This window comes from Plecotus auritus, assembly GCF_963455305.1.
Source record: "Plecotus auritus genome assembly, chromosome: 4".
Taxonomy (NCBI): domain Eukaryota; kingdom Metazoa; phylum Chordata; class Mammalia; order Chiroptera; family Vespertilionidae; genus Plecotus; species Plecotus auritus.
The window spans coordinates 68,322,363-68,346,432 of record NC_137775.1 but is presented as its reverse complement, the minus strand read 5'-3'; the positions used below and the strand labels follow the sequence as shown (position 1 = coordinate 68,346,432).

At 39.7% G+C, this 24,070-nt stretch overlaps 1 protein-coding gene across 1 annotated transcript in view; it reads left to right on the top strand.

Annotated features, from left to right (window-relative positions):
* The window catches only part of KCNQ5 (potassium voltage-gated channel subfamily Q member 5), a 553,624-nt gene that overhangs the window by 388,382 nt on the left and 141,172 nt on the right, over nucleotides 1-24,070 (top strand). Inside the window, exon 3 of the mRNA XM_080664487.1 lies at nucleotides 1,375-1,501. Coding sequence (XP_080520613.1) covers nucleotides 1,375-1,501 — 127 coding nt within the window. The remainder of the gene's footprint in view (nucleotides 1-1,374; nucleotides 1,502-24,070) is intronic.

The window sequence follows — 24,070 nt, the reverse complement described above, 5'->3', positions numbered from 1 at the left end:
GGTGGGAGAATGGGGATTGGATTAGAACCTTTACTTTCTATGCTCTATATTTCTGTAATGTTCAATGTTTTCATAAGGACCATGTATCACTTTCATAATTAAGCAATTATAGTAAAAATCAATTCATAAATAATAAGTTCAATAAAAATTATATATATATATATATATATATATATATATATATATATATATTGTTCTACATCAGCAATTTTCAACAGGTGCCACAAGAATTTTTAAAACATGTAATACCTGACTATTAAGTCAGGGGCACTGACCTCTTTTCTCTTAGATTGCCAAATTTTTTTAAATGACAGCAGTCAATACAACAATAGCTGTCAACAATTATACCTATTTTTTGTAAGATCAGCAAAAAATATATATATTTTTGGTGTGCCACAGAATTTTGGTAATTAGTTATGTATTCCATGAGATGAAAAAGGTTGAAGATAGCTGTTCTACATTATTAATGCTGAACCAACCCTTGTTTCAAAACAAGACAGGGAATTGTTTTTAAAAAGAAACCAATTTTGATAAACTCAGTGCCTGTCCCTATAGAGGCAACAAGGTGGTATGATTAGCTTGCTCCAAAAATGCTTTCTTCTTAAAAATTCCATTGGGTTTCTCATTCTATGACCCACTGTTTAATGAGCCAATTTAGTTGGCCTTTCCCCAAGGTTCACTCACAACTCTTCCTAAATAATCTCAAAGTCCTTTTGCTGGAGCAGGTGTTATTTTCCAAGCAGCTCTCACCAAAGGCCAGTATAATTAACAACCTTCAGATTTGAAGACTTTAGGGTCTCATTTCTGACAAAGCGTACATATGCCACATGCACAGTAATGTTTCTGAAACTTGCTGTTTTATAAGGAGATTTAGACACCATAATAAAAGAACTCAGAAAAGTTTTAAATATTCAGTTCTTTTTCTCTAAGAATAACTCTTAAGGGCTTAGAGATAGTCACTCTTACAGCCAAATGGTCTGTTTTCTGCAAAACTGTAAAGTTGTGTTTTCAGGGTCCTCTCATTTCAGATCCTTCACACGTCACCAGGTAGCTGAAGTCCGCTACACTGGTAAGTCAGCTATACAAAGCAGATTGGTAATTCAACCTGAAAATTTATTATTGAAACTGACTCTTAAATCTGCAAAGTGTTTAAGACTTGCAAAGGAATGGCATTCCATAATAGCAAATGCAGACAATATGAGTTCTCAATGTTCTCCAGGTTTAGTTTGGTTTGGAGAAGAGATGTTCTTCAATTGTCTAAATTTAACAAATAGACGTTTTAGATGAAGTGCCTAAATGTTCAGAAATACGCTCCGAGCTTCTTGCTCTGGTTTGCTCCACAATACCTCTAACATGTCTGATTTGATATTTTAGGAGTTCGTGATGATTGTCGTCTTTGGTTTGGAGTTCATCATTCGAATCTGGTCTGCAGGTTGCTGTTGTCGGTACAGAGGATGGCAAGGAAGACTGAGGTTTGCCCGAAAGCCCTTCTGTGTTATAGGTAAATATCAAAGTCCAGATACCTGGACTTCTGCATCCTTTTCTTCTGTCTACTGTATTGCAACATTTAATTTATATTAAAATTAATATTTGTAGGGTATCACATCAGGCACACTTGTGTTTTTAAAAGTGTTGACTCATTTAATCCTCACCACAGCACTGTGTGGTAGGTATTTTTATTATCCCCATTTTACAGATGAAGAAATTGAGGCAAAGAAAAGTGAAATAAGTTACTAAAAGTCATATAAGTAGTAAGTGGTGGAGCTGAGATTTGAGCCAGAAGGTCTGTCTCTAGAACACCCACTTGTATCAATTAAGTTACACTGAACTATATGGTTCTCAGTGTTGACCTGAATTAGGGAAGTATTAATTTTAGTAAATATAAAAAAAATGCTTTTCTCCCCTACAATATAAGCAATATCTCTTTATGCTTCTAATTAACTGGAATGGATAGAAGTGCATTAGATTTGGTAATGCATGTCAATTAGTGTGCCTCAAGTTTGTTTTATTTTATGCACTGGTAACTTCATATAGGATTAAGTGTTTTATACTCTGAAATATGAGTCATCCACCCTGCAGTCCCTAAGTAAGAATCACATCTCTGCACTCCCCTAGATGCTGTGGTTTTCAGAGGGATTCCATTCACCTAGGTACCAATTTCAAATTACACTTCTTAATGAAGATGTCATATAGCATTCTGGGGTTAATATCTGGGATCTTCCAGTAATACATTTAAAAATATATCATAAAATTGGAAACTCTAGTAAATTATATCTCAAAAAAAATAATTTAAAAAAAAAAGAGTAAGTTGCCTACATCGAAGTCCTTTTTCCCTAAATATTACAATGTAGATTTCCTAAGGATAAGGATATTCCTTTACATAACCTTCAGTAACTTTAACATTAATGCCACACTTTAATCTCCTGGTTGTATTCCAGTTTTGTCAGCTGATCCAATAATGTCCTTTACAGCATTTTTTCCTCCTCAGTACATGATCCAGTCGAAGATCACATACTGCATTTAGTTGCCATGTCTCTTTAGTCTCCTTTAATCTAGAACAATTCCTCAGACCTTCTTTGCCTCATGACATTAACATTTTAGAAGAACATAGCTTCAACCCCACCCCCTTTTTAAAAAATAGAATGTTCTTCCTTTTGAGGGGAAAAACCCTATATTTACAAGCTATTATTGTTATGGTTGTTGTTGTTATTTAACAGCTAAATCTGGTTTTCTTCCTCTTCTTGCCTACTCGCTTCTTTGGCAGCCATTCAAATCCAAATACTGAAAGTTCTTGGGAAAGCTTACTTATTTCAACCATTTCCACTCTAAGAAAGTGGATTTTTAATCTACAAAGTGATTTAGACTAGCTTCTTCATCCACAACGGGTTTTCATTTTGTTTTAGAAGACAGGAGTTGTTGAGCAATCTTCTTAGTCTCCTCCTTTACCCCTGAGGCAGGGGCAGAGTGAATTTAAGGAGGCATTGGAGAAGGTGTCTCCCCATCTATGGGCCCTGTTTAGAACAATCTTTCATTCCACCCTTGTTGCGAAGGAAGAGCACTGTCCTGGGGATGGAAGAATGGGTGGGATCCCCACACTCTCTGCCACTGAGGCAATTTCATGGTATACACACTTCAAAAGAGTCACCATTTATTCAGTGAAACTTTATAGAAATTTGGCAGTGTGTGAAGCACTGGAGTGACAATAGTGAAATTCTAAATTAGCACAATCTTAAAATGCCTTGTTTGGCCTCTGCTAATGAATTTTATTTGTCTAGCTGCCTCTCTTCTTCAAGAATGGGCTTTTCTCCTCTTTGGAAACCATTGCTCAGGTAGAGAGGAAAATAGGTAGGAACTCCCAGCCTTGCAGGCCCGTCCAGCCCCAAAGCATATTAGTGAAGGCTTTTGATTTTTCTCCCTGGAGACTTTTTTTTTCTTTTTGAATTCTCTGCTAAAGCAACATCACAGAGGACTGTAACTTGATGTGAAACCATTGCACGAGTACTTTCTGTCCTATAAGGGACCCAAACAAAACAATTTACAAGGCAAATAGTTGGCCAAGACTCACTCAGCTTCTACAGGATAAGATTGGTTCATGGATGGCTGCAGGAATGTTCCACTCCAGACTTTAAAACCAATTACAAATTGGTTTTGTTCCAGCTCCAGAGGCAATGCCAATGTATTTCCAGCCCCCCAAGCTGAAAAGAAAGTCCTTTCCCAGATGCCTGCTGCCTTTTGATAGCTGTTTTCAACTCTGGATGCATCAGCCTCTCTTAGTGCTTTAATCTTTCTCTCCCTGCATCAGATACTTGAGGTTTGGATGTGACACATGGTTCTAAAAATGATGTTATGTTCTATGTAATTTTAGACACCTTTGACCCTGTCAATAGTGACCTTACAAATTTAGTATCACATGGCTTAGGCATAGTTTCAGTTTAGTTAACTCTTTAAGCCTTTTCTTCATTTGGGTATTTTTGTAAGTTAATCACTTTGGAAGAAAATTCCATGGATAAGTATATAATGAATCCCTATTAGAACAAAGACAATATTTATACTTACATTTAGGGTAACTATGCATTTTTAAGTCTCTTATTGAAAGTGCATATAACAGTTTGATCCATGGCCCAGCTGAATTGAGGTAATAGTGAAACATGTTCAAAAGTGGCTCTTTAGTATGAGGTCAATACAATTTTAACTTACACAGAGGAACCAAATGTCACCTGCCTGAGGCAGCAGTCTGTACCAGATGACAAACACCTTCTGGGCCTCTTTAATAGGTCCATAAAAATGATAAAGTATAATGTAAACTGAACCTTGTTGTTCCCATGTTCAATATAATTTACTGTGATGAAATGGAACAAGGAATAGTATCTCTCTCATCTTTCCATGGTAACTGCTCTGAGTGTGAAAATGTAGCTAAGATTTCTAAGGTCTCCATGTGTTTATATGATTTGATTACTCTGAACATGCCAGATACACACCCAAATGTTTATAGAAGTCGTAAGCATTCAAGAAAAAGATATAGATAAGATTGTGATAATCTGGCTGTACCTTCAATGTGAAAAATGCTTTCTGTAAGCACACCAATATTATTCTTTCCGATTGGAAAGAGATGAAAGCTACCTGAGTGGCCATCTAGTAACCTTTCTATAGTATTGAGCCCTATAGAACAAATGATAGTATTTGGACACAATTTGATAGGGGTCCCACGGGCTAATTCCCAAAGACTTTATTTTTTTTAATTTAATAAATCTTTATTGTTCAGATTATTACAATTGTTCCTCTTTTTCCCCCCATAGCTCCCCTCCATCTGGTTCCCACCCTACCCTCTGCCCTTACCTCCCCGCCACTGTCCTCATCCATAGGTGTACGATTTTTGTCCAGTCTCTTCCCGCACCCCCCACACCCCATTCCCCCTGAGAATTGTCAGTCCACTCCCCTTCTATGCCCCTGATTCTATTATATTCACCAGTTAATTCTGTTCATCAGATTTTTTATTCACTTGATTTTTAGATTCACTTGTTGATAGACATGTATTTGTTGTTCATAATTTTTATCTTTACCTTTTTCTTCTTCCTCCTCTTCTTAAAGAATACCTTTCAGCATTTCATATAATACTGGTTTGGTGGTGATGAACTCCTTTAGCTTTTCCTTATCTGTGAAGCTCTTTATCTGCCCTTCAATTCTGAATGATAGCTTTGCTGGGTAGAGTAATCTTGGTTGTAGGTTCTTGCTATTCATCACTTTGAATATTTCTTGCCACTCCTGTCTGGCCTGCATAGTTTCTGTTGAGAAATCAGCTGACAATCGTATGGGTGCTCCCTTGTAGGTAACTAACTGTTTTTCTCTTGCTGCTTTTAATATTCTCTCTTTGTCTTTTGCTCTTGGCATTTTAATTATGATGTGTCTTGGTGTGGTCCTCTTTGGATTCCTTTTGTTTGGGGTTCTGTGCACTTCCTGGACTTGTAAGTCTATTTCTTTGACCAGGTGGGGGAAGTTTTCGGTGATTATTTCTTCAAATAGGTTTTCAGTATCTTGCTCTCTCTCTTCTTCTGGCACCCCCATAATTCAGATGTTGGTACGCTTGAGGTTGTCCCAGAGGCTCCTTACACTATCTTCAAATTTTTGGATTCTTTTTTCTTTTTGCTTTTCTAGTTGAATGTTTTTTACTTCTTTGTATTTCAAATCTTTGACTTGATTCTTGCGATCCTCTAGTCTGCTGTTAGGTCTCTGTATATTTTTTATTTCAGTCAGTGTGTGTTTAATTTCTAGTTGGTCCTTTTTCATATCCTCGAGGGTCTTGCTAAATTTATTGGCCTTTTCTAGGAAATTCTTGAAAAACCTTATAACTGTGGTTTTGAACTCTATATCCAGTTGTTTGCTTTCTTCCATTTCTGTCATTTGTGATCTGTTTCTTTGTCTACGCATTTTGGCTATTCCCTGAGTTGATAGAGTGGCTTTGTGTGCTAGGTGTCCTATAGGGCACAGTGGCTCAGCCTCCCCAGTTACCTGAGGTGGACACTCTTGGTGCACCCCTTTGCGGACTGTGTGCACAGCCTTGTTGTAGTTAAGTCTTGATTGTTGTTGGTATCACTGGGAGGAATTGACCTCCAGGCCAATTGGCTGTGTGGATCAGCTGTGTCTATGCTGGGAGAACTTCTGTGCTGGAGACACCCTTATGAGACAAGACTTGCAAAATTACAAAAGCCTCTGTGCTCAGCTTGGATGGGGCGGAGTCTCAGGGTGGAGCAGGCAGCCTTGGCTTCCCATCAGCCCTGCCCTATCAGGCCCCTGGGTCTCAGTGTCCCTCAGTAATCGCTGCAAGCACCTCTGAGAGAAAGCCACCCTCGAGTTTCGCCCTCTGTCAGATAGTCTGGTTTCTCCCCGAATGAGTCTGGATTCCCAGAAACTTGCCCGGAACTTGAGTTCAGCATAGTCAGGAGCTTCTGTCTCCCTCCCCCTTTAGAAAGCCAGCCGCGCACTCAGCCACCCATGCACTCAGCAGTCAGTCCTCTCTGCACGTGCGCGCCTCCGGACCTCTGCCTTCCGCAGTTCCCCTGAGTCTCAGTGTGCTTTCTCTTTTTCTGACAGTCCAGATTCCCACCGAATAAGTCTGGGTTCCCAGAGTCTCGCCTGGGACTGGAGTTCAGCACAGTCGGGAGCTTCCGTCTCCCTCCCGCTTTAGAAAGCCAACTGCGCACTCAGCCGCCCGTGCACTCAGCTGCCCGTCCTTTCTACGCATGCGCGTGTCTCCGGACCTCAGCCTTTTGTAGCTCCTCTGAGTCTCAATGTGCTTTCCTCTTTCCATCTAGTTGTAGAATTTCCACTCAGCCAGCTTTCCTGTGGTTCTGGATGGCGTCCATTTTGTCTTTTAGTTGTAGTTTTGATATTGTTGTGTGAGGCAGCAGTTTAGGTGTTTACCTATGCCTCCATCTTGGTTTCTCTCCCAAAGACTTTAGAACTTCCCCCTCCTGACCTGCCCAACCTCTTACCCCTGCACTCTAACCAGAATCAGGAGCATTTAAAAAACTTGTTGATTTAAGAAATCAGAAAATCATTGTATACTTGTGTGTTGGGAAAACATTTTAAACAACAATTACTTACCTAGGGGAAGAGAAAAGTCTATTAATTTGTTTTAATTAGGCGCTGTCTTTCATTACTGTAATTTGCTTGGTTTGGGAAGTTTCCTTTGAAAACTGGTAAAATTTCTTTTTTATTACAAAATTATTTCTATGCCTATATATTTAATTTACATCTCTCCTCAAAGACTCTGTTGAAATAATATTTCTACAACTATGGGCAATAATCGTTGCCTTACCAATTTGTAAGGTCAAGTATATTTTAGGATGACAATCCAGGTTGCCCTTTACAATATTTCTACATTCAAGCACAAATCACTCATTCAATGACCTCAATATTGAAAATGTGTGAAATAACTTCAAAGACTGATTTTGTAGTCATTATTTTTTCAAGCTTTTATTAATGACCTACCTGAAAATTGCAAATAGTACCAAAGGCTGGTACTTAGATCAGGATAATGAGCCTGATGTGTCAGGAAGCCAACAAATTACTTCCAACAGTGGCTTGTTTGGATTCCCTAGTGATATTAAAGACAGATATAATAGGGCCATATTTTTCAGTCTTGCAATGCATCTTAAAGAAGCAGAAAATACCAACCTGTTATTAATCTTGGATCTGTACTTGGTGCTAAATTTAAGTTGATTTCTTAATGCAGTTTTAACAGTTTTCCTTCAGTGTAATATTTCCACAAGAAGACAAAGGAGACAAACCACAGCACAGATCTTTCCCCCATGAATTGAGCACATATGCCTTTGACGTGAGATAAAGGTCTCTCAGGAAAATGCCAACAAGTGAATTTTTTAATAAGGAAAAAATAACCAGCTTTTTACTTGGCTAAAACAAAATAGAAGCCTTTATTAAAATCAACCACACAGCAAGACCACTCTAATATATCTGGGAGTTCATCCCATTAAAAGGCAACTTCAGCTGCTAATGTGTTCAAAAGTTAAATCAGAGATTCCAAGAACTGCCACTGCCCTCTCAACTGAAGATCTGAGACATGATTCTTCATCACAATCAACATTCAGCATTTTTTTTTGCTTCTCTGCCTTCTCCATCTTCAATTCTATGAAACATTTAATTTTGTTCTAAGCCTTTAAATTGCATCATTTTATATACCTTCTAATCTTTCCTCACCTTTGGTAGAAATTATATTCTCTCCTATTTCTTATCTTCTTCTGTTTCTCTTTACTTCTAAGTCGTGAAACTACTTCACATATAGATTTATTCCATGTGATTCATTGGACCATCTGAGGACAATTAAACCCTGTTGGATTGATTTATCACAAAAAGCCATTTAAGTCATTTCAATTCCTTTAGTTATTGATAGCTAATATTTATTAAGACCTGCTCTATGCTAGGTACTGCTCTGAGCACTCTATAAATATTATATCCCATTTTGTATGAGGAAGTAATACAGGGTTTAAGAGACTTGTCCACAGAAAGATGGTAGATGGAAGAAACGAGATTCACTGATTGTGATTTCACTCTAGAAAAATATACTTACCTAATGTGCTGTTTTTACTCACAACACCAAATCTGAAGTGTTTTGTTTTGGTTTTTTTTCTCATACCAGCCAATTCTCCAACTCTCAAGACACCAACTGGGTATTCAACAACTCAATTAAATTCTGATACTAACTACACAGAGTTAGTGCAGATTCCACAGGTTAAGAACTGAGTCCCACAAGACTCCTCCTGCACCCCACTCCCAGCCTTGACTTGCCAGCCATAATGAGGTGCCCTACATACACTTCTACCCAGCTAACTACAACTATGAGGTTTCCACTCCCCCATCTCAGGTTTGAGAATTCACTAAAATGATTCACAGAACTAAGGAAAGCGCTTTACTTACTATTTTTTGGTTTATTATAAAAGATATAATTCCAGCCCAGGGAAATGGAAGAGAAGCATAGAACAGTTATATGGCTTGGGGAAATGACTAGCATGGAGCTTCCATGCCCTCTCCAGGCATGCCACCCTCCCAGCACTTCAATGTGTTCACCAACCTAGAAGCTCTCAGAATCTCATGGTTTAGATATTTTCATAGAGCTCTCATTACTTAGGCACAATTGATTAAATCATTGGCCATTGATGATTGAACTCCTCTCTAGACCTTGTTCCCTTTCCAGAGGTCCAGGATTGGGCTTAAAGTTCCAACTCTCTAACCATGCTTTGGTCTTTCTGGTAACTGGCCCCAATCTTAAAACTATGGTCATCTCATTAGCATACAAAAGACATTTATCACTTCAGAGATTCCAAGGATTTTGGGAACAGTGTGCCAGGAACCCAGGACAATGACCAAGCAATTATCTATTTCCCATACCCAGGACAACAACCAAGCAATTATCTATTTTCTGTTGTACCACACTACCCAACTATGACAAAATTACCCTTGTTTAGATGTAATTGAACCTTGTTCATTGTCATCAACTCACAAAGAACCTGATACTTTTATGTTCATCTTTAGTAATCCAAGATTTTTGAATGAGAAGTTGAACTTTACAAAATGACTTTCGTTGCAGTATCAGTCTTAATTTCACCAGGTTTATTTCTGTTTATTCAGGTCACTTATTTCTGTTCTCTAACCTAAAGGGAAAATTGGGCTCTAAAGCAGTTTTACTTGCCTTGTATCAGATTGCATAAGCTCTTAAGCAGAATTATCATGAGGTTCTCCATGTATTTCCCAATTGGAAACATCTCCAGGATATGTAATGTTACTCCCAGAAAAGCCTTTGAATGTTTGTTAACATTAGTAGACTATTCCACAACCTGTTTAGGTGATTGTTGACCTGATGCACAAATTTGAACTTACAAAGTAGCTTGATTAGCTGATATGACTTAACCATATAGAAAATGCCCTTACAGGGAAATGAATAACAAATTATTATTTCCCACTCTTTCTATAAACTTCAGTAGAGCACTGTGATATATTGTACTAATATTCTATACTATCAAATGTTATATAAGAAAATTCATTCACAGACAGAGCACTTATTACATGCTAAACATGGTCTTAGGTGTAAAAAACTCAAAGATGAATGGAACATGGTATTTGCCTATAAGAGTACAGTCTCCTGTGCTCTTAAAGAAGGGCAAAACTGGAAGGAGGGAGACTAATTATGGTGATACCAAGTAAAGGTGATGGAGGTGGAAGTACTTGTGGGAAGAAGATATAGAATCTCACTACAAATCGTATGAGACACAGGAGCAAAAGGTACCCCAGGTTTTTAGTTTAGTCACCCAACTAACATTTATACAATGTGCACCATGTCCAAGCATGATTCAAGATGCTGGAGAGATTGTGTTGCACCAATGGGCAAGGTCCTACTCAGAGAACAAATATCCCATGGACAGAAAAAAAAAAAATGCACAAACATGTTTTTGAAAAGTAAGATATCAACTGAAGAGACATGCAATGAAGAAAATAAAACAGAGATATCAGGGGGCTTCTTTAGATTGAGGGGCCTGAGAAAGTTTTTCTAAGGAATGGACCCTCAAGTTGACCTGAATATTAAAAGGGAACCAGTCATGAGAAGATTTAGGCAGATATCTTTCCAGGCCAAAAAATGGTAATTGCAAACATTCTTAAAACCCAATGAGCTTGGCTTGTCCAAGGGAGAGACATTTTGGCTGGAGCTCAGTGAGTAGTGGCTAGAGTAGTAGGAGCTAATGGACAGATAGGCAGAGGTCATATGAGGGTCATGTAGGCCATATGAGGACATATAGTTACCTGATACAAGGCAGCTTCTAGTATCAGGTTACCACACTAGTTAAAGGTCCAATAGATCAGTGGCAGGTCTGATATTTGGATTAAGAAAAACACATTTTGATCAGACAACAAAAAGTATGGATATACAAAGCTCTGAGTTTTTTAGTTATCTATACCTGTTTGAACTTTGTATCAGCAATATGCAAATTTTACTCATTCAGAAGAATATAAACCTATTCCCTCTTACTTTCCCACATAACTATATTTCTACCCTTGCAAACATGAAATATCAAAACTGAAAAAAAATGTGTTATTTTCTATAAGCCACAGGAATTAGGAGAATACGATGAAAACTTTTCTCGCCCCATTGGCAACAGTCGCCAATAAACAATCCCCAAGAGCCTACTTACCAAAGGACTGTGAGCATCCTCTTACTTAGAACGGTGGCAATGCAGAGTTATCTCATTAAAGATTATTTATTTCCTTTGATAAGTTGTCCCTTTTTGCCTCAAAATGTTATCTGAAAACTTATGATCAATAAGAAACATTAAACTATCACTATGGGGTAAATTTTCAAAGTGGTGCTTGGAATTTGCCAGTATGAGTCCCATTAACTTCAATGGAAGTCCTGCCGTTAAACCGCTGCACATAGCTTTGAAAATGTTCTACAGTACATTTTTGTAGTGTTTTATTTTTTATTTTTAATAAATACCACAGAGCTATTCAGTGCACAGCTGATTGCAGTATTTAAGAAAGTGGGTAATGTACTGTGCAGTAGGAGGCTTTTAAAATTAGATTTTAAAGCTTCATTCCTGTTAAGAGTCACAACAACAATATAAATACATCTTTAATTCTTCAAAGAGCACTTTTCCATCAAGGAATTTGGAGTGCAATTAGAATGTAGAGCTCATAAAGCAGCAGCACCATGTCCCTCTGAGACATTGTTTATCCGTGAAATAAGGGGGGTTTATACCTGGCCCCTAAGTCAGCAGTGAAGCTAGTAATAGAATTCTGCCTCCCTAGAGCCTATTGCTCTAAAGAAATTTAATTACAGCATAATCCATTTAATCTACATTTGGAAGAATAATGATGGTGCAGGCAAAATGAATTTATTAAAGGGTTGGTGGGAGACTATGTTAGATTAGCAACTTTCTTTTCAGGATCCAGATTTTCATGTGATATCTGATGCCATGAAAGAGATGATGTTAATTCTACTGGCCACAATTGGCAAAGGACTTTTTTATTTTCCTCCTTTTTAAACATGAGCAAAAGTTCCAACTGAAAATGCTGCAGAACCAGCTTTTTTTGTTAGAGATAACTTACTGATTTTTTTTTAATTATGTAAGAAAACACTGCATTACTTTCCCTCTGGACCCTTCTGGTTTGAAAGAAAGAATCTCATTGAGCTAAATGCTCAACTCACAGCCTTCCTTGAAACAAAAGATAAGTGAGACTTTGCTTCATTTTTTACTTTTGCTTACTTGTACACTAATTCACTGTGGTTACGTACTTGCATAAGAAATCTTCTTTTGAAGCTGAAAATACCAGAAGGTTGGGAGTTGGGCTATGTGGTGTTACATGAATAGGAATAAACTTTCATAGTTTGAATTATAAATCATATTTATGGACTATCTCATATAAATCCTATGAAAATCTTATTAAAGTTGGAAGAGATTATGATACCCATTTTATTTTAGTTTTCCTTGTATTGAATTTGGGGTGATACTGATTAACAAAATTATACAGGTTTCAGGTGCACAATTCCACAGCATGCCACTACCCCAAGTCAAGTCTCCTTCCATCACCGTTTATCCCCCATATGCCCTCTTCCATCTCCTCCTATATGATACCCATTTTATAAATTTAAAAATGGCGTGTTAGCTTAAGGGTCTTATCAAGGGTCACATTGCATATAAGCAAAAGAATCAGAACACAAAAAACAGAGAAAGATTTGCTCACATCAAGTCCCAAGGTCTTTCTATGACACCACATCTCCCTCCACTACCCACTGTGGCATAGGAACAAATGAATAAACGATATGCTGAAGTCTGATTCCCATCCCAAACCTCCTCCACCCCACATTTTAGCTGAAGTCTAAAAGAAAATAGACATCAGTGTCATAAAATGTACAATTCTTTTTCCCATTAGCCATCTTCCTAAGGTGAGGCCTTTTTTTTTCAGCTTCTTATTTTGAGATAACTTTAGACTTAGAACTTACAAATATAGTACAAAGAGGTCCCTTGTACCATGTACTTTCATCCAGCTTCCCCCAATGATAACATCTGACATAAGTATAGTGCAATTATCAAAACCAGGAAGTGGATATGGATATATATTACTAACTAAATTGCAGACATTCAGATTTCACCAATTTTTGCATGCACTCAATTTTTTCTATATATACCACGTTGAAATTTTATCGCATGTATAGATTAATTTAATTATCACAGCCAAGATACAAAACTTTCCCATCACCCTAAAGTATCTTTGAGTGCTATCCCTTACATTATCCCTTTAGAGTCACTCCCCTTCCCAAACCTAACCCCTGGGAATTATTAATCTACTAGAGGCCCAGTGCACAAAATTCGTGCATGGGGTGGCGGTTACCCTCAGCCCAGCCTTCACCCTCTCCAGTCCAGGACCCCTTGGGGGATGTCCGACTGCCGGTTTAGGGGATCGGGCCTAAACCGGATCGGGCCTAAACCGGCAGTCAGACATCCCTCTCACAATCCTGGACCACTGGCTCCTAATCGCTCACCTGCCTGCCTGCCTGGTCACCCCTTATTTCCCCCCCTGCCAGCCTGGTTGTCCCACACAGCCTGCTTGTTCAGTAGTTTGATCGTCCCTCACTAACACCCCTGCCGGCCTGATCGCCCCATGCAGCCTGCTTGTTCAGTCATTTGGTCATTCCTCACTAACCCCCCTGCCAGCCTGATCATAGGCAGCCATTTTGTGAGGGTGTGAGGGTCAATTTGCATATTACCTCTTTATTATATAGGCTTCTCCATCACTGTAATTTTGTCATTTTTAGAATGTTATGTAAGTGGAATCATATGGTAGTAACCTTTTGAAATTGGCTTTTTTCCCCAACTCAGCAAGCATAACACTCTTGAGATCTACCCAAGTCACTACATGTATCAGTATTTCATTCCTTTTTACTGCTGAATAGTATTCCATCTTATGGATGTACCATAGTTTATATGTTTATCTTTTAACGGTCAATGGATTGTTTCTCAATTTTGGCTATTGCAAATAAGAATGCTATGAATATTCGTGCACAGGTTTTGTATGAACATAAGTTTTTATTTCTCTAGGGTAAATACCCAGGAGTGAGGTTACTGGATCATATGGTGTTTCTTTAACTTTATCAGAAACTGCCAAACTGTCTTCCAGAATGTGACCATTCCTTTCAAAATATAAAAATGCCTAGAACATTTCATGGCAATAAATTACAGCTATGCTGACTTAAGTGACATTTTTTATTTTCATAGAAATTAAATGATTCTACTTTATCTGTTTTTCTATGAAAATTATTTTCAGAAGCAGAAGTTTCTAAAATTCATATTGAACCACTTGGATCAATAAAACAAATTAAAATACAGTCATTAAGGAGAAGTTCTTTGTGTTCTGGTAAATGAATGTAACTTTGATGTTTATGTAGATGAAGTTTGAGAGACAAATTAATGTAAAAAGTCAATACTATACAGATTCCTGAAGGACCATTACTTAAATCTAACTTTATTTTGTAGAAAGTCCCCTTTCAAGCAAACATTAATGAGACCAATACTAACTATGCTTGCCTGCTAAGGATATACCTACAGTTGTTCCTCAGTCTCTGCAGGGGTTCCAGGACCCCCACAGATACCAAAATCCCCAGAAGCACAAGTCCCTTATATAAAACTAGAGGCCTGGTGCACAAAATTCGTGCACAGGGGGGTGCCCGCAGCCCAGCCTGCACCTCTCCAATCCAGGACCCCTTGGGGGATGTCCGACTGCCAATTTAAGCCCGATCCCTGGGATCAAGCCTAAACCAGCAATCGGACAACCCTCTCACAATCCGGGACCGCTGGCTCCTAACTGCTCGCCTGCCTGCCTGCCTGATCACCCCTAACTTCCCCCCCTGCCAGCCTGATCACCCCTAACCGCCTCTGCCTGCCGGTCTGATCACTCCTAACTGCCCCCCTCTGCCAGCCTGGTCGCCCCTAACTGCCTCCCCTGCTGACCTGGTTGCCCCCAACTGCCCCCCTCCCGCTGGCTGGTCACCCCTTACTGTCCCCCTTGCCAGCCTGGTTGCCCCTTACTGCCCCCCCTGCCAGCCTGGTCACCCCACGCAGCTTGCTGTTCAGTCGTCTGTCTAGTTGTTTTGGTTGTGACAGCCCTTAGCTTTTCATATATTAGGATGGCCTAGTCTTTGCATATGACCTACGCACATCCTTCCCTCCCATATACTTTGATTCATCTCCAGATTCGTTATAATATCCAATATAATGTAAGTGACATACATATACTGCATTGTTAGGGAATAATGAAAAGAAAATAAGTCTGCAACCATCCTAGATCTAACTTCATAGTGCATGTCAACAACAACATAACTTTTCTCTTTGGAGTATTTTTGATCCCCAGTCAGTTAAATCTATGGATAGGAAACCCGTGGAGGGCCAGCTGTAAGCACGTTAGTTAGAGCTTTAAAGCACAACTTCAACAGAATAAAAAGTTTAAAATGCCCACCAAGACCCAGTGGAGCTTTATAGCAAAGTGAACCCCAATATTCATGGTTCTGATGTGATCTAAAAAGAGGTTATTTGTGCTCCCTAATTCCACACCTTTCCAAAATTCCCCTATTCTTAAAACTATTCTCTCAGAGTCTGTTTTTCCTCCGTCATTTTCTTTAATGTCTCCCAATGGATTCTTCATCACCATCAACAGAAAAGTCATGTTCTCAAAAGTTAATAACAATCCCATGTGCTCAAATTCATGAATTTCAACTTTATTCTCACTGTGTTATAAGTGATGTTGGTACAACTAATTACTCATTTTGAAAAAGATAAATTTGATCCATATATATCTTGCCATATTCCAAGACAAACTCCAAATAAATCAAAGATTTAAATAAAACTATAAATACTGGTTAGCAGAAATGGGTAAATTTTTTTGTAATCATGGAACCAGAAGACCTTTCTAACTGCAACTAAAAATATAGAAGCTATAGAAGAAAATATTGATAAATTTAGACTACATAAAAATTAAAAATTTACAAAATTAGGCTAAATGAAATCAAATAATGCTGCATAAAATAAAACAAACAAGCAAAATCAAAAGACAAATATGGAAAAATACTTACAACTCCTATAAAAGGTAAAGAGTTAATCATTTAAAATGTAAAGAGCTCTAGAAATTCAGAAAAAAATTTAATATCCCAGTAAAAAATAAAAGATGTCAAATGAATATGAACAGGCAGGTCACAGAAAAATACCTGTATTTCTCATAGTATTTCCTGAGATTGACAAAAATCCAAAATCTGACTACACATTTTTAGTGAGGCCATGAGGAAATTGGCATTTATACTCCATAGAATGCAAAATGGTATCACTCTTATGGAAAACTGTCAATGTCTCATAAAATTACATGACATTTACACTTCAACTCAAAAATTTGCTTCCTAATAGTTTCATTAATGTATAATAAGCATTCAGTGTAGCTGAATAAACTAAGAATCCTATCTAATAAAAGAGTAATATGCAGGGAGAAACCAAGATGGCGGCATAGGTAAGCACATAAACTGCTGCCTCGCACAACAATTTCAAAACTACAGCTAAAAGACAGAACGTCTATCACCCAGAACCATGGGAAAGCTGGCTGAGTGGAAGTTCTACAACTAGACGGAAAGAGCAAACAGCATTGAGGGGTGCACAAGCACTGAAAAACTGAGGTACGGAGACGCGCGAATTGGGCTGGCGACGGGTGACTGAAAGCGCTGCTGTTTTCAACCCGAAGGGAGATAAGCTCCCGATTACTCCGAACTCGTTTCTGGGGAGACGCGGGGGACCCAAACTCCTACAGGGAGAAGCTGGACTGTCTGCCGTGGGGTCGGAAAGTGAGGGAGGCTTGCTTGCAGGGCTGCGCGCAGGAACAATTGTTTATTGTGTTGGGGCGCGGGACGCGGGGCACGGTCGGAGCCGCAGAGCCGGCTTACTGGCAGCCATCGCTGTTTGCCACGCCCTAGCCTAGTCACGCCCTGAGACCCCGCCCTGCACAATCTACGAACCCACCCAAGCTCCAAGCAGCAGCTTTAGCATATGAATGGCCTGCCCTATCGCAGCTTAACCTAGCAAACTTGCAGCCCGGGTCAGACAGCTCCAAAACCTCCAAACTCCAAGCAAAGAGGAGAAAACTGTAGTTCTTGCTGTAGCTCCTGCTGGGTGGCCTCAGACAGTAGCTGACCTGCACCCCATTGGAGATCCAGAAGCCAGTGTACCTAGTGGTCAGTGTGAGACGACACCAGATTTCAACACCTCACATCCATAAGTGACACATTCAAGAGGCAGACTCAGTGAGCACCAATGCCCCACTGAAACAAGCCCTGCACCATAAGCGTGTCTCCAGCGCAGCAGTTCTTCCATTATAGACACAGCGGGTCCTCACAGCCAGTTGGCCTGGAGGTCAATTCCTCCCAGTGTACCAACAGCAATCAAGGCTTAACTACACCAAGACTTTGCACTCAGCCCACAAAGGGGTGTACCAAAGGCGTCCACCTCAGGTGATTGGGGAGGCTGAGCTACTGGCCCCTATAGGTCACCTACCACACAAAGCCACTCCATCAACATAAGGAAGCAGCAAAATGCGGAGACAAAGAAACATGTCACGAATGAGAGAAATGGAGGAAAGCAAACTAATGGACGACATAGTGTTCAGAACCACATTTATAAGGTTACTCAAGAATCTTCTAAAAACCGCCGAGAAACTTGATGAGACCTTCAAGGACCTTAATGAGAATGCCAAAAAAATGGAAAAGGACCAGTCAGAAATTAAGCATACACTGTCTGAAATAAAGAATATACCGAAACTCAACTGTAGATCAACGTACCCCAAGAATCAAACCAAAGATCTGAAATATGAGGAAATAAAAAACACCCAACCAGAAAAACAAAAAGAAAAAATCCAAAAATATGAAGATAGTGTAAGGAGCCTCTGGGACAACTTTAAGCGTACCAACATCCGAATTTTTGGGGTGCCAGAAGAAGAGAAAGAGCAAAATATTGAAAACCTATTAGAAGAAATAATGACAGAAAACTTTCCCTACCTGGTGAAAGAAATAGACTTACAAGTTCAGGAAGTGCACAGAACCCCATACAAGAGGAATCCAAAGAGGACCACACCAAGACACATCATAATTAAAATGCCAAGAGCAAAAGACAAAGAGAGAATCTTGAAAGCAGCAAGAGAAAAACGGTTAGTTACCTACAAGGGAGCACCCATACGACTGTCAGCTGATTTCTCGGCAGAAACTATGCAGGCCAGAAGGGAGTGGCAAGAAATATTCAAAGTGATGAACAGCAAGAACCTACAACCAAGATTACTCTACCCAGCAAAGCTATCATTCAGAGTTGAAGGTCAGATAAAGAGCTTCACAGACAAGAAAAAGCTAAAGGAGTTCATCACCACCAAACAAGGATTACATGAAATGCTGAAGGGTGTTCTTTAAGAAGAGGAAGAAGAAGAAAAAGGTAAAGATAAAAATTATGAACAAAATGACATCAAATACATACCTACCAACAAGTGAATCTAAAAATCAAGTGAATAAAAAATCTGAAGAACAGAATGGACTGGTGAATATAATAGAATCAGGGACATAGAAAGGGAGTGGACTGACAATTCTCAGGGGGGAGGGGGTGTGAGGGGTGCGGGAAGAGACTGGACAAAAAGCTTACACCTATGGATGAAGACAGTGGCGGGGGATAAGGGCATGGGGTGGGGTGGGGAATCAGGTAGAGGGGAGCTAGGGGGAAAAAAAGAGGAACACCTGTAATAATCTGAACAATAAAGATTTATTTAAAAAAAAATAAATGCATTTGATGGTCAAAAAAAAAAAAGAGTAATATGCAAATTGACCATCACTCCAAGACACAAGATGGCTGCCCCCATGCGGTCAAAGATGGCTGCTACCATGTGGACACAAGATGGTCGCCACAAGATGGCCTGCAGGGGAGGGCAGTTGTGGGCAGTTAGGGGTGACCAAGCCAGCAGAGGAGGGCAGTTGGGGGAGGCCAGGCCAGCAGGGGAGGGCAGTTGGGGGTTCCAGGCCTGCAGGGGAGGACAGTTAGGGGCAACCAGACTGGCAGGGGAGGACAGTTAGGGGTGACCAGGCCAGCAGGGCAGGGCAGTTAGGGGCAATCGGGCCAGCCGGGGAGCAGTTAGGCATTGATCAGGCTGGCAGGGGAGTGGTTAGGGGTGATCAGGCTGGCAGGCAGAAGCGGTTAGGGGCAATCAGGCAGAGGCAGGCAAGCGGTTGGGAGCCAGCAGTCCTAAACGGGTGTTTGGACATCCCTCAAGGGGTCCCGGATTGGAGAGGATGCAGGCTGGGCTGAGGGACACCCCCCCTGTGCACGAATTTCATGCACCAGGCCTCTAGTACAATAAATAAAATGCAATGAAGTTATATAGTTATATAGTTTAGAAAGATCTCAGTATATATAAGTAAAAGGAAAAAATGTAATACTGCATATGTAGTATGCTATATTTTTGTGTAAGAAAACAGAAACAATATATGGTCATATTGGTTTTTATTTGTATAAAGACACATTGGCCAGGTTGTTTTTTTTTTTAATTAAAATGTTCACTTGAAGATAATGAGAAGGGGAAAAGTGAATTGGGACAGGGCTTAGAGCAAGAGTAATCATTAATTTCTCTTTATACCATTTTGATATTTAAGCTATAAACATTTTAACTATTTAAAAACTAAATATAAAGAATGTTGCCTGCACATAGTAAGCACAGTATAAATGCTGACTATTATTATAATTGTTGTCCAGTGATATTGGGATGGGTTGATCGGTTCCAATAATGTACCATTATGCAGAATCTCACACTGGAGGCATTTTTGTCATTGCAAAAGATAATGTTGGAGGTAATTTACCATAGGATTTTCACTTGACTGTTTCTCAGCCCTAGGCTGAAGTAACACAAAACAGCATTTTTAACTCCCTTAACAGAGCCCTGTCTGGAATGGTTTTCTATGATTGGCCTTAATTTGCTCTCCACACATTTCTTTAATATTAAACTTGGAATTTTAGTTGTACTTTCCCAAAAGATTGCCCAAGAAGATTAAATAAAATAATACATGTAAAAATTTTAGCTTAGTGCCTGGCATGTAATAAATACACTATAACTGTTAGTGGAATACAATGAATCAAAAAAGTAATGGGTTCAGTCTGATCTCTGATCAACCCCAGAATCAATAAATATAATCAGAAGAAAAAGTATCAATTCTGTAAGACCTCTTTGTATGTTTTTGTTGGTTGCTTTTTCTCAATCAATACTGATTTCCTAGAATTTGAGAGACTTATATCTTAAATAATATATTTTATTTTCAAAGAGGAGTGGATGGGAAGGGAACTTTCTAGGTACTATTTTAGTCTAGAGCTCTTTAGATGTGATCATTTCAGATATGATTGTGTTATGGTACCTAAAGGATGTTGGGTTAATAAGAGGGGTTTGATTGTCCATTATGGCTTAACCCGTGTTTTCCCCTGGTTTTCCTGGCCCCTTAATTAGTTTAGCTGACCCTGCACTGTGCTCCTTGTGTTCCTCTATTCAGTGTCTTCTATGCCAATTGTCCTCTCATCCCCGTGTGTGCAGGGTGTCATCTGTCTTGTTCACCCATCCAAGTCCCATCCATGCCTTTACTATTGTATACCCAGGTCCTAGCAGTTTCTGGCCACAATAAATGTGTATCGAGTGAATAAAAAGTTCAAAACAGTTCAAGCTAGTAGACATTCACATGTAAAATCTTACCCCTTCCCATTGTACCTTCTACATACACAATGTAAAAACAATATGAGAAAATGAAGGGAAAAAATTGTTACAATTATCCAAGCAATGCAAGACAAAAAAAATAAAATAAAATAGCACCTTTACCTCAGTTATCAAGAGTTTTCAGAAGAATAATTTTTGCCTACATTTTTTGGTCTAATTGCTTCAGTTCCCTACTTTTGTTTGATCATGTGAATATGATTATATTTTTAAATAAAGTGCTTACTTTGCATGCTTGTAATTAATTATAGGCTTCTTAACAGGAGGCTCCTCTACCCCATGTTACCTTTCTCTCAATGTTCTTACTTTTGCCTTTTAAATACTGTATTTGCTTTGAGCTCCTACCACAGGCTCCAAATCTGTGTTTGGAATTTGGAGATCAAAGGACTGTAGCTAATCCTCAAGACATTTGCCCTTAAGAATCCATTCCTTATCAAGTTTCTGTGGTTTTCTGGAGTATTTACTGGTCATAATGTTAAAATGTGCACATCTGAAACTATTTTTTAATTACATTTTCTTGATACTTCTCCACATTTAGTGTGTGGGAAAATATTCTGCTCCGAATGGCACTGAGCTCTGGTAGACCATCTCCAGCCTCATTATAAAGGATGCCTAGGTCGAATCATCACACGTTTTCAATAACCCTTGTTTTTGTTCTCCTTGAAACAGAGCATGTCTCATTCAAAAAGCTCATAATGGTAGGAAAGGAATTGATAATGAAAAGGAAGTGAGTCCAAAGTAGGATTTTCCTCATAGCTTAGGATGTGTTATGAGACCGTATGTATGTTTTGCAGACTGAGCTGCAGCTCCCGGGTTGCTTACCACGAATTCTAATCCTGTGCTGGCTTGTATTATCTTCTATAAGCCTCTCCAGGACACCATTTCTTTCCTTTTAAACATGGATAAGGACAGAAATATACTTTGTAGGGTTCATAAACAGTAGCACATAAAAGCAAATATGAAATTAAAATGTTCTAAAAACTGCCCTGTAGCTAGTGCCAATGAGGGAAAATTTGGGCAAGAATTTCATAATTAAAGATGGAATTTAGAGTGTAATTAAACACAATTTGTTTAGTTAATAACCTTCTAAAAATAGAGATAGAGGGTAGGATAGATCTGCACATGGCAACACGTAGGATTTCCAAAATTATGAGTGTCAGGTATTTATTTGTGGCTTGTGTTCACTCACATTTACTCCTATTAAGCACTATCTTTTCATTCTTTACAGAAGAAAAAGTCCATTTTTCACACTCCAGTGTTTATCCCTAAGGATTATTCAGGAGCCTAAACCGTGTCTATTTCTTACTTCTAAAAATAAGAAGTTGCATTTTGAAAAAGATTAAGAAAGCCAGGTGTACCAGGTAATTCTCAATTTCCCTCCATAAGACTTAAAATGAAACCCCATCCATTGGTGCCCTTTGCTTAGTGACATTTTAGCTGAAGTGGCATGTTCATCTGCAAAATCCAAATAGCACTGTCTATTCAAAGCACTTCCTAAAGATATCCTTTCAAAAACTTTTAGTAGTAGATGATGATTAACCATAACCTGATGTCGGAAAATAAGTATCAAGTTTCTCAAAGAAAAATTACAGTTCCCAGCACTACTAAACATAACCAGCTGCCAAAATTCAAAGAGTCCATATCATTCAACTGCTTAGAATAAGTGCAAAAGGGAGTGTTGAAAGTTAGTTATTTTGCTTTCAATCTGTAAATTTAAACCTGTAATGACATTGTTTGACTGTAGATGTATAAACATTCAGGTTATGACACTGAACAAGATATCTAAGCATTGGGTTTTATCATAGGATGTTAGGGGATTTCCAGAAGAAGGTTCAACTTTGATCATTCATTGGTCATAATCCAATTTTTTTTTAGACCTGCAGTCAAATACAGGTGTGGGGCTCTGCTGAATTGAAACTGGCTGCAGGTTTTCATTTGATGCGTGTGAAAATAAGGGCTGGAAGAAAAGAACATCTGAAGACATCAACGTGCAAATGGCTGCTTCTAAAAGCCTTTTTTTATTTTCTATACTAGAGGCCTGGTGCAGGGGGAGGGATTCCCTCAGCCCACCCTGCAACCTCTCCAATCGGACATCCCTCTCGCAATTTGGGACTGCTGGCTCCTAACTGCTCACCTGCCTGCCTGCCTGATTGCCCCTGACCCCTCTGCCTGCCATCCTGATCACCCCTAACTGCCCTCCCCTGCCGGCCTGGTCACCCCCAACTGCCCTCCCCTGCTGGCCTGATTGCCCCTAACCCCTGTCGGCCTGATCTTGCCCCCAACTGCCCTCTCGTGCCAGCCTGATTGCCCCTAACTGCCTCTGCCTCGGCCCCCACTACCATGGCTTTGTCCGAAAGGAAGTCAGACATCCAGAAGATGGCCAGTCGACCCAGTCTAATTAGCATATTATCCTTTTATTAGTATAGATAGATTATATAGAATAGGATTGCTTAAATGGGAGGGGGGAGCCTTTTTCAGCAGGAGGAGATGCTCTTTACAGACAAAAATATATAATCCCTATATCTGGACTGATAGCCAGCCATATGCACTGAACTGCCAAACCAGTCATTAAAAAATTGAATCACTTTCTTACACCTTACACCAAACAGCTGTTGCCCTTAAAACCCCTCCTCAGCCCCCACCTTGTGTTCTGCCTTCAAAGTTCACCCAGATTAGGTGATTGGTCGGTTTCTATGCCAGTAAGCGTCAAAAGCTGTGCCTCCTAGACAGCCATTGGCTCTTCTGGGAAATTCAGAGCGGCCCTGCTGACAGCTGCCTTTCTCTCCGGGCCTGATCCGCAGCCTCCATGGCAGCTGCTGATCAGGCCTCGCCTCTCTCTTTCTCTGGGCCTGGCCAGCAGCTGCAGCAGCTGCTGATGAGGCCCTGCCCCTCTCTCTCTCCAGGCCTATCTCTGGGCCTGATCCGCAGCCGCCAAGGCTAACGACCTCGCTGCATCTGCCTCACCCCGGCCACCCCCAGCCACCCTGCCCACCCACCTGCCACCAGCCTTCTGTGATAGGAGCCTGTGGGCCACAGGGGAGGAACCGAGAAGTGCTCCATGCACTTCCTGGTGACCCGTTGTCCATCTGGTCATTTAGGTCATGACGGCCCTAGGCTATTATTAGTATAGATAAAGGAACATATTATATAGCCACTCTGTCATTGCCCTAAAATGTGTCCTGAATCATCCAAAACTATGCATGACTTTTCATCCTTTTGATTAATTGAGGACTGATGGGATTACACCTAGGTA